The following is an 11,584-nucleotide window of genomic DNA, read 5'->3' on the forward strand; positions in this document are numbered from 1 at the left end:
CCAGCCTTAGCACTCCCAAATTTCAAAAAGCCATTCAAGCTGCATATAGCCAAGGCACAAAGGGCAGCAAAAGGAGTGTTAACACAGCACTTGGGGCCATGAAATGGGTCGTAGCCTATCTTTCAAAGCGCCTCAATCCGGTTGCGGCAGGCTGGCCTAACTGTCTACACAGACAGCCGGTATGCATTTGCCACCGCATACTTGCATGAAACCATCTACCAGGAATGTGGTCTCCTAATCTCCAGAAAAAAAAATACGCCCGAAGCAAAAAAAAAAATGCTTTCGCCAACCAGACGGCCAAAGAAGCAGCCCTGAAACCAGTGGGGCCTCTTCAAGCTTTGCCCCTCCTACCGCCCCGGGTACTAAGAGCTACCCCAACTTATTCAAACTCTAATTTTCGGCTACTCCAAAATCCTCCTACCAGAAGCACTGGGAAGAAACTTAATTTTCCAAACGCATCAAAGTACACACCTGAAAAGGACAAAATTAGCTAAACTGCTAAAAACTGACTTTTACATACCTAAGCTTTTTCAGTTAGCAAAAGAAGTAAGCAAAAAATGTCACGTCTGTGCTCAAGTCAACTCAAGTCATGTAAGTACCCCTGCTGCCCCCCGTCACCGCCTAAGAGGTCAACTTCCAGGAAAGCAATAAAAAATAAACTTCACAAAACTGCCTCCTAGACCAGGGGAATACAAGTACTTACTTGTGCTGGTGGACACCTTCTCAGGATAAGTTAAAACCTACCCAACTCGGTCAGAGTCAGCTCAGGTAGTAGCTAAGAAATTATTGGCTGAAATTGTCCCTCGGTTTGGCCTACCGGTAGCAATGGGGTCTGACAATGGTCCGGCTTTTATAGCCCAAGTTACCCAAAACTTGGTAAAAGCATTAGGAATCAAATGGAAGCTACACTGCATCTACAGACCGCAAAGCTCAGGACAGGTAGAAAGAATGAATCGGACACTTAAGGAAACCCTCACCAAACTTAAATTAGAAACTGGCGGAAACTGGGTGAGCCTTCTTCCGTTTGCCTTACTTAAAGCTAGGTGTACTCCTTATGTAAAAGGTATTACTCCATATGAAGCCATGTTCGGCAGGCCACCCCCGCTCCTCCCCAAGTTAGGGGAGGAGCAGCTTGCCTCCCTGTCTAACTCTGAACTTCTCAAGTCCTTACAGGCTTTACACTACAGCTCCAAAAACATCCATCACGTAGTCAGCGCCCACCGTCCGAAACCTGACACCGCGGAAGAAGAAACCCCTACTGCTGAACCTGGTGATTTAGTGTGGATCAAAAAAAGGAATCCCTCCTCCCTCGAGGCACGCTGGGTTGGGCCTTATCAGGTGATTCTAAGTACACCGACTGCCATGAAAGTCGCAGGTAAAAGATTTTGGATACATCGCTCACAAATTAAAAAGGCAGACTCCGACCAGAACACAGAATGGTCCATACAAAAAAACATCAGATCCCCTAAAACTTCGGCTGCAGCGACGTACGCCATTATGCTGACTCTAGTAACAATGCTAGCCGCCGAGAACCCCCATCAAGCCACTAATTATACGTGGCAGTTAACTCGCACCATTGATGGAACAGTGGTCAGCCAGATTAGCACCCCTGGCAGCCCTAAATTTGTTTTTGACCTATGTAAACTCTTTGGGAGACTCTGGAATCTACCAGAAGCTGTAAATACCTATTTGAGAGGGGGAAGGGTAGAGCTTAGGGGCTTCGGTTGTGGTAAATTAGAACTGGAACGAGGGCTATGGCATAGTCAACATTACATCTGTCCGCAAAGAAGTGCCTCAAAGTGTGGGGGAGAGGATGATTATTTCTGTTATAGTTGGGGCTGTGAAACCATAGCCCCATGGAAAAATGTAGATCATTTATTAAAGGTAACCAGGGAGATAAGGCCAGAAGCTCCTATCAAAAATTGTGTAATTGGGAACTGTAACCCTGTTACTGTTGAACCACAGCAGTATTGGGAAGATTCCCAGTGGTTGGCGGGAAAAACGTGGGGATTGCGCCTATATGTATCAAGATATGACCCCGGAGTGTTATTCACTATTCAAAAAAGGAAAATTCCTAAGCCCTTAAATCCAATAGGCCCCCTGGACCCCATCGACATCAAAATACCTGTAACAACTGCTCCTTTCCCACTTACCCGTCCTTACTCCACCATAAAAAGCCACCCCTTATCTCCAAAAGCAACTCCCCTCCCTCCACCTCCAAACTTCCCACAAGAGTCTCTATTCAATACACGTAAACTCATGTTTAAATTCTTAAACCAAACTTCCCCCAACTTAACTGAAGATTGCTGGCTATGTCTAAACCCCGAACCACCCCATTATACAGGCCTGGGAGCTAACCGGAGTATAGGAGTAACTAACAATGACATTCAAAATATCTCCCTATCAAATATTCACCAAAATTCTCACTATTGTCCCTGGGGCACTACCCCTAAGCTTACTTTAGGTGACTTTCAAGGACAAGGAACATGCTTCCAGTCCCCTCAATTCCCCCTATCTACTTCTCCTTATACTAATTCCTGTACCTCTGTACTACTCTAGCAAGGGAGGTAGAAAGCACCTCGGGCTAATTAGCCTCCGACGAGTCAAGCAAAAAGAACCAGTGTTAGTGCCGGTACTCCTCGGGCTTGGGGCAGCCAGGGCAACCGCAGTAGGAACCACAGCACTTGTCACAGGGGACCAAAATTTTAAAAGCCTTAGTACTCAGATCAACCAGGATCTAAAAACCTTAAAAGAGAGCGTTACTAAATTTGAGGAGTCCTTAAGCTCATTAGCAGAAGTAGTGCTCCAGAATCGGAGGGGACTCGACCTTATATTCTTAAAGCAGGGAGAGCTTTGTCTAGCCTTGGGGGAAGCATGCTGTTTTTATACTAACCACTCAGGTGTAATTAAAAAAAGTTTAAGCCAACTCCGAAAGAGAATACAGGATAGAGAAGAGCAAAGGAAAAAGGAGGCAAATTGGTTTGAAAGTATATTTTCTCAATCTCCATGGTTAACTACCTTAATATCAGCAGTTGCTGGACCCCTGGCTCTTATCATGTTAGCCTTAATCATAGGCCCCTGTGTTATAAACAGTTTAGTTAAATTTGTCCAACGGCGTATTCAAAGCGTAAAGCTTATGGTTTTGCAGTCCCAATATCAATATCAATACTTAACCCTCGAAAGAAACAATGATTTTATTCTCCCTAAAAACCAGTGGGGAATGAAGTGGGCTCCCTCCCCTTAATCTGTAACAAGAGAGTCCCCTTCCCCCTCAACCGGTAATGACTGCAAAGTAAACATTAAAGCCCTGAGAGGAAGGGAGTGAAACTGTGCCGTTTTAGGGAGTGAAACTGTGCCGTTTTAGGGAGTGAGACTTGCGGATGTATGCATTAGCCAAGCGTAACTGTTCCAATAATTAACCATTGCACCAGCCTTGAGAAAATTTCTCAAGGTTGCTAAAGATCTTAAGCACCCATTAATTAACCGCCAACTCTGCTTTTGTCAAAGTAGCTTGCTTGCATTTTCAGGATGTGATTTCTGCCTATATAAGTCTCAAGCAATCTCCGGTCCCTGCTGCTGCTTACTAAACTCCCTGCGCGGAGTGACAGGCAGTAGCCGCCAGCTAGCTGACTAATAAAGGCTCTTTAAATTGTTTGGCTGTCTTGTACCTTAACTCGCGGGCACCGTAACAGTTACACATGGGTGTTTATCTTCAAGGAACTCACAGAGAAATAATACGAGGTAAATGCAATGTAGAGAAGCCTACACCAGGCTAGGTGGGTGAAAGAAAATATCCCTGAAGAAGTGAGAGTTAAACTGAAGCCTGAAGAATGTATAGTCAGCCAGGAAATTATAAGAATAAGAGGATTTTAGGTAGAAGAAACAGTCATGAAGCAACATAGAAATTGGAGCTTTGGTAGCAAGTGGAGAACTAGAATATAAAGCTGAGAAAGTAAACGGGGCAAATCACAGAGGGCTTCAGCTTTTATTTTAGATTTTGGATTTATTCTTTTTGAGGCTGTTTCCTGTTTTCAAAATGTGGACAATCATAAGTTGCAGATTTTCTGTGAAGATTAAGTAAGTGCAGAAATTGCCTAAGAGTGTCTTTCACTTATGAGGCACTCACTAAATTGTAGCTGTTATTGTTTTTACTCCCATCGCTGATAAGAGACTTATTGAAGGATTTAGCAGTTTTGTGTAAAAGGTGGGTCAATCTAGCATGGCAAGTGGATTGGCAGGGGGCAAGATTGAAAGCAGCTGAAGCAATCCAAGAATGAAAGCCCACAATGGTAGGTGGAGATATTTAGGACAGGGAATTGCTAGAACTTGAATCAGGAGATGTTGGAGTGAGAGAGGTAAAGGAGATGGAATTTAACTAATGAAGGAGTCTAGGTTAGGAGGAATTTGAGACCTCCACTTTCTTTTAATATTCCCGTGTGGGTAGCAGTGGTAAAAAAAAAATCTGCTTTTTAAATTGGTTTCATTATCTTTCTGGTGTGGGATTGGAATGTAGTTCCTCATTTCATTGTGAGCTATTCCCTTGGCTCCAAGCTAAACTAATGCAGTATTTCTTACAAGTGGAAATCTTTGAAACCCTAAAAGAAAGTTAGATATCATGTGCAAAATTAGAATTAACCTACTCTATAGGAGGGTTGTGATAATTATTTCAAATGGTAAAATGCTATGAAGATATAAAGCTGTATTCAGAATTAAAACCAAAAGAACTATATAGGAATTTTGTTTATGCTTCCCACTCTACTTCAGCAGCTTGTATTTGGGTTTAAAATCATTCTAAAGAATAAACAAGACATTTGTGAGATTGGGAAAAAGCATTTTAAATGAAGATTTTTTTCCTTGTGCTTTTATGTGTGTGAATTATTTATTTTTTCAGTCATGCAAATAATACATGAAACCATAGTCATTGTAAAAGAATTCAAACCATATAGAAATATAGGGAGTAAAAAGTAAAATTGCCCCTTCACGTACTCTTGCCATCCTTTCCCTGTAGGAAAGCACTATTAACAGTCTGATTTGTATCCTTTTCCACACACATGGTTAAATATATCAAGTCAGTTAAAGGGGAGAAAAAATCAGGGAAATAGTTCAAGGGCTTTGAAAACGGGCTGCCTGAGTTCAAACCCAAACTCTACCACTTAGAGCTATGTGAACTTGGACATGTTATCTAGCTTCTCTGTGACTCAGTTTCCTCATAGATAAAATTGGAATAACAATACTTGTTTCACAGAGACATTATAAAAATTAAATGAGTTAGCATGTATAAAGTATTTAAGAACAATGCCTAGTACATGATAAACACTCAATAAATGATGGAACCATGCTGCATATATTGTTCTGCAACTTGCATTCTAATAGTATACATAAAGGTAGTATAGGATAGTGATTAAGAGCATGGATTCTGAATCCAATCAGCTAATGCAAATCCTAGTTCCACCCTTTGCTAGTTTTGTGATCCAGCAAGTGTGTAACTTTGTTTCCTCCTCTGTAAAATGGGGATAATAGCTCCTGCTTTCTAGTATTGTTAGAAGCATTAAATTAATATATGTAGAACATTAGAATGACTGTAATGTAGTAATTACTCAAAAGTTGCTTATCATACATCATTAAAACTGCTCAGTATTTCATATTATACATGTACCATAATTTATTTAACCATTCTACTATTGATAATCATTTAGATTATTTCTAATTATTCACTGTTACCAAAAAATGCTGCTTTTTTCCACTTAAAAATTTTAAAATAACCTTGTGTCTACCTTCACTTGCATGAGAAAATACTACTGCTGTTAATATTTTCCCACTCTCATTGTCATTTGCAACCTGAATAAAACTTTCAAGATCCTCTTTTGGTATGTGATCATTTTGCATGTGATCAACCCACATCATTTTCCTTTTAGCTCGGTTCATTTCTAGGGTATGAATGGAAAGCAGAACTATTTTGTGTGGTTAAAGCTGTCTTTCCAAAGTGTAAGTAAAAGCTGAGTAACAAACGAATCAAGAGACTTTTCCTGTGTTTGGACTGTTGGAATCTCAGAACACTAAATCTTTAGGTATCCTGACATTTGAAAACGGTAAGTCTTAATTCTTACATATTTTGTTTTATATTGATTTATTTTCTTCTTTATATTGATTTATTTTCTTAATTATTAAAAGTCCTAAAAAGTCTTAATATGAATACAAATAGATTTTCTGGAACCATTTATAGCTGAGAGTATATACCTTTAAGAGGAAAAATTTGATTCTTGAATCAAGTCTGCTTTTTCCTTTCTCACTCTTGTAGAGTTTATAGGGGAAATAAGAATTCCCAAAACTGCTTTAAAAAGCCAGGCAAAAGATTAAAATAAGTTCTTGGGGAGGAATATGTAAGTCAAAAAGAAGGGGAAGGGGAGAGAAAATTTGACAAATTTATTTGCGTTTATACTATTGGAAAAAGTAAATGGCTACATTTATAGTTTAAATGAAAATTTGCATGAGTTCAAACTATATATAAACGTCCATTTCTTATACACATTCTAAGGTATAGTAATTTTTTTCAATGTGTAACTCAAATACCATATTAATTAAAAGCACAGTTAAAGCTAATTCCTTCAGAGTAGGCTTGGTTTCAAGTACGGTCTTTGAAGTTAGAGGCATTCTGATGATTTTTAAATAAATTATTAGATGCAGTAGAATACATGTTAAAAATAATTACGTTTGTATAAATTTGTACTTTTTAAAAAACATGTACATGCCCTCCATATAATTTTACCCTGACAATAATTCTGTTAACCAGGTAGAGGAAGTATTATCATCATTTAATTGATGAGAAAATTGAGACCCAGACATGATTAAATAAATTACCTGATGTGAAAACAGTCAGTGGCAGAACCAGAGCCCAAGTCTCCTTACTCCTGGTCTTATTCTCTATCTTTTGAGCAACCCCAAATCAATTTTGTTTCATATAGGAGACAAATCCTTATTTGACATGTTAATGTACAGCACTAATGAGTTCTTTTATATTACAGGAATATACTGCATGGTTTTATTTAGAAAACTTGACTAATAAAATGCTTGCAGAAGCCTTCCTAATTGAACTCCTATACAAAGAACAGAAATACACAAAATTTTGCAAACCACTTGAGTGTAAGAAGACCTCAAATAATGAAAAGGAAACCTGGAAAAAGCAGCTTTTAGATAAAGACAATTCATTTTCCCCTGAGATGGAAAATCAAGAAGAGTTTATGAAAGAAAGTTTAACAGAACAAAGTAATGATACAACTCAAATAAAATCTGTGAATGAGATAACTGTAGCGAAATGCAAAGGCACACCTCCTCCAGGAAATGTGTCAGTTGCATTGCCCATTCCAAGGAGAAAACAACATGATGAAAGACAATTGGATCTATATCAATCCTGGTCGTGTACAAGTATTTGCCAGAATTATCCTGATCTACAGATTGGAGGTGACCACGTGGGGAACATGTATGATTCAGGCTGCTTTGTGGAACCCACACATGATGATGCTTTTAATGGTCCCCTTTTACTTTCAGTAGACGTACCACTGGGTCATTATCCTGTCATTGAGCCTGGAGAAAACCTGCCTTCCCCAAAGATTTTGAATGGAGATGAAATCCGAGAAAAAAGTATGGTGTTTCATAAGCAGCCCCTCTCTAATTCTATGCTTAATATTTATATGGAAAAAAAGGTGGATGAACTCTACAAACAATTTTTGGAAGAAAATCTCACCAGGTGCCTCTCTATAACCAGTCTTATGACTTCCAATTTGCTAATGAACAATGTAAACCAGATTAGCCTTCATATCTCTCAAGAGCAGAAAATTGAGGCATCAAAAGCTCAGGAAGCTCTCCTGCATTCTTTAGTGCTAAGTAATCTGCAAAATGTTTCCTGTGGCAACAGTGCTGAATTCAGCACTCCTAATTTACAAATATCAAACCAGACAAATAGAGAACTTGTATCACAAATACAGTAGTAACCGACCCTTGGTTAGACTGACTTGAGAGACTGGAATAACAGTCTTTTCTGGCTTATGTCACATCAGGTCTCCTGATGTGGGTGCAGTTTTTAAGTTACTTGAGAAATGTTTTGACCCATGTTACATCTGAATTATTGCAGAAGAAAATATAAAAATGAAGTTTTACAACTGCATGCTTTAATTGTTTTAAACATCTTTGATGGTTGCCACTTTCAAATCTGTGTATTCCGTATGTGCTTACCTAATTGCCACTTCTTTTCCAATTTAATTACTTCACTCTTTCTAACTCATCAGATTGATTTACCACAAAGGTGGGATGAGGAGAGGATTATTGCACTCCAGTGGTGTGCAAGGACCACCAGAAGCTTTATGAGACAGGAGCATTGATTAAAGACACATGAGAAGTTCTTAAGTATCCTTTCTTTTGTTTTTAACATATAAGATCTTTTACACTGACAATCAGAATAGACTAGGGGAAATTATTATACACATTTCAAGATTAGGTGTGGGAGCATATGCAAGGAAATACCTTAACCAAAACCTAGATTTAAATGATGTTTAAAGGAAATGTTGAAGGAAAGCTTAAGGAAAAGTGGAGAATATGCCAGTGCATTATATATTGAAACTGGATCCTTTTGAACTCTCCTGGGACAAGTATCAACTTTTTTATATATTCATATTATGCCTGGCTGTTTTCAGGGATGGAAAGAAGAAAAGTATACAGGTAAAGTGAACAATGTGCACAAAGAATCATCATCTAGAAATGAAGAGTCCCTCTTGGCAAATATTTACACTTCTCAGATAATCTTCAATCATGATCCTGGCTTAGGATAAATGCCAACAGGATGTTATGAAGACTTTGGAATCTAAATGAAATAAATTATCAAAACATACCTAAAGGAATGGTGTGATTTATTACAGACTTGGAACAAGACCCCATACTTAACAGCTCACACTTCTCCTGGAAATAGTGAAATGATTGACACGCACTTTAACTTATGCAATAAAATGGTATGAATTTCTGTTATGGAATTGTTATGATTGTATTATATGTTGATAAGATTTGTGCATTAATAATCACATAGTCTACTTCAACTGTCTATTTGATCTTTGACTAAATTTTATAAAATGAGTTAACTCAGTGTCCTCACAGCTTCTTTTTGATCACACAATCCAATCTTTGGTTTATTTTCACCCGCTTCAAATTTCTATGATCTCATAACAAGTACCCCTGATTGGTTTTGTTTTCTTCATCATCACTTTTTTCCCTGCCATCTTTTCAAATAATCCACCCAACCAATTTTCATCATTCAGACTTTTGAATCTGAAAATACAATGGATAAGGATTTTGGAAAAACTGACTTAGAGTCTTGTAGATATTGATAAACTATGTGTGCATCGTTTTCTCTAGTGTTAAATGTGTGCATATTAATACAAGTTACTGAAATCATAAAATGTTGATGTTAAACTTTATCTTTTCTAAAGTAAATAAAATGCCATTGGACAACATTACTGGTGTGAATAGTTTTCTTAGGTATAGTGATATGTATTAATACTTTATTTATGAAGCAGATATATTAATAGATATTGTGAAGACTGCATAGTATTATATAAAAAGCCACAGTATTTATCTAGTACCAAATTTAGAAATATATTATACTCTCAAATTTCAAATTTCCCCCTCTTGTCCATATCACAAAAATGCTTATTATCTAAATATACTCACTTAAGATTAAAATCACCTAAATATTATGCAATATTTATATAAGGAAAGATAATGAATTCAGGTTTATTTTTTATCATGACTTCATACCTGCTGACTACAGTGCTTGAGTGAAATATGCATATGAGGCTGTTATTTTAGCATAATTTGGCCTTAAGTAGGCACCCTTCATTCTGTTTTTTATCATGGGTATTGCTTATGGGACCAGAGTGTTCCCCTTCAAAATGCAAAACATGTGGAATAATTAATTTATTTCTGCCTCACTTTTGCAGGAGTTGAAAGTATTAATTGTACTTCTATGAAAATAGAAAATGCTAGTGATTCAGCAGTTGGGGAGGATCATTATGTTTCTTTGCAGGCAGTAAGCAGTTGAGGAGGTTAAGCATGATGTCCAACATAGAGCTCCTCCCCTATGTGCATAGGTCAGTCTAATATATATGACATCTTTGGATCTCAGATCACTATTGGAAAGCCTAGAATGGATTTGACCCAGTCTCAGGTAATTTTCTGTCAGGACTGTTCTTGAAATGTTGAAACTGAATCAAAGGGAAACATTTGTACTATTCTTCTGGGATTTTCAGGCTTGATATGACTCATGGTTTAGTCCCCAAAAGAAGTCCATCTACCTGAAGTTCTTGAGACTGGAGCTAACACTAAGCTGTTCCATTCAAGGTTGTAAGCAGACTTTCCTGGTCCTTTCCAATCTTATACTTAACATTTGGGTCTTATTAAAATTGTTTTTTGGAAGTGGAGAAACAAAGTAAACAGTGCTCTAGGGATATTTTTTACATGCTCTTTCCCTCTGTGGGACTGCTTTGGAGGCACAGGGAGAGTTGATCTTTATATATGTTTATCTTCAAATACAGTGACTATTTTTTACATTTCAAAAATTACAAAGCTTCACATTTATGTGATAAGCACTTTTCTGTATATATTTTATTTCATGATGAAAAGGTTTAAAATATTTTAAATCTGTTAAATATTAAACCATTGTTTTATTAGAATACATGGCACCTATATCCCTTGAAAAGAGAATTCCTTTTTCAACCATGAAGGTCTTATAATAGAGGAATACACTTTCGTGGAAAACAAGGTTTTTTTATCTTTTGTTCTGGCTTTTTTGTTGTTTGTTTGCTTTTAATGAGTGTTTCTCACTAGCAATCTATCACCAAAATTGGAAAAGAATTGATTTTATTAGGGTCTACCCCACCAGAAATGGCCCCATAATAACCCAAACAGGCATTTCCCTACATCCATAAAAATCCCACAAATACGGTGACTTTATTTTCTTCTTTAGGAGGTACATCTAGCTAATATAGTACCCCTAACAAATGCTTGGATGAGAAGTTGAGGAATGGCTTGGTGAGGATTAGTATATGGAATAAACTGGAATTATTGTGCATTAACTGTAAAATTGCTTTTAGTCAATACAGGAAGGAAAGAAATCAACAAGTTAAAATCAATAAATACCCATTAAATAAAATTAAAAGTGATTTAATGTTTTTATGACTAGAAATGACAAGGAAAATTAACCAGTCAACCTTGTATATGTGAAAATCCATGAAAAACAAAATAATATTTGAAAGCAAAAAGAGAAATGATGGCAAAAAAATGTTTTCATGTTAACTAGAGATAACTAATAGGGGTAACTGTCCTTTTGAAAAAATGCCTAAGAGGCTCCAGTCATGTTATTGTCCTCTTTTCCTCAAGGCTTGATAGAAATTTGTAAAAGTGGCCTTACTATAACATATTGGTTTAGTATTTATTACAGTATAAATATACAGCATCACTTGTTGCAGTGTTATGATATCACCTTTAAATAATTATATTTAAGAAAATATCTATAAAAGATAAGAACCAAATTAAAGTGTAT

General features: G+C 37.1%; 2 protein-coding genes across 3 annotated transcripts in view; both read left to right on the forward strand.

Moving 5' to 3' along the window:
• LOC119522870 (SH3 domain-binding glutamic acid-rich-like protein) overlaps positions 1-7,125 on the forward strand; it is a 218,851-nt gene extending 211,726 nt beyond the window's left edge. Inside the window, exon 6 of the transcript XR_005214549.1 lies at positions 7,023-7,125. The gene's annotated coding sequence lies outside the window, so the exon portion shown is untranslated. The remainder of the gene's footprint in view (positions 1-7,022) is intronic.
• Positions 6,125-9,488, forward strand: LOC119522869 (TLR adapter interacting with SLC15A4 on the lysosome-like). Of its 2 annotated transcripts, none has more exons than XM_037821556.1 (2): positions 6,125-7,744; positions 8,283-9,488. In XM_037821556.1, exons 1-2 carry the CDS (start codon positions 7,002-7,004, stop codon positions 8,359-8,361), a joined length of 822 nt encoding a protein of 273 aa, XP_037677484.1. In that variant the 5' UTR covers positions 6,125-7,001; the 3' UTR covers positions 8,362-9,488. The 2 variants fall into 2 exon arrangements, 1 of the variants encoding a protein (XP_037677484.1); XR_005214548.1 differs by having other exon boundaries at positions 6,128-8,400; positions 8,534-9,488.
• The last annotated feature ends 2,096 nt before the right edge of the window (positions 9,489-11,584 follow it).

This window comes from Choloepus didactylus, chromosome X (assembly GCF_015220235.1).
Source record: "Choloepus didactylus isolate mChoDid1 chromosome X, mChoDid1.pri, whole genome shotgun sequence".
Taxonomy (NCBI): domain Eukaryota; kingdom Metazoa; phylum Chordata; class Mammalia; order Pilosa; family Megalonychidae; genus Choloepus; species Choloepus didactylus.

Bases quoted from the DNA above. Each gene is read 5' to 3' on its own strand.
- LOC119522869 (XM_037821556.1), top strand. From the start codon at position 7,002: ATGAGTTCTTTTATATTACAGGAATATACTGCATGGTTTTATTTAGAA. The intron at 7,745-8,282 runs GTGCCTCTCTAT...CTAACTCATCAG, and splicing joins TTGGAAGAAAATCTCACCAG to ATTGATTTACCACAAAGGTG.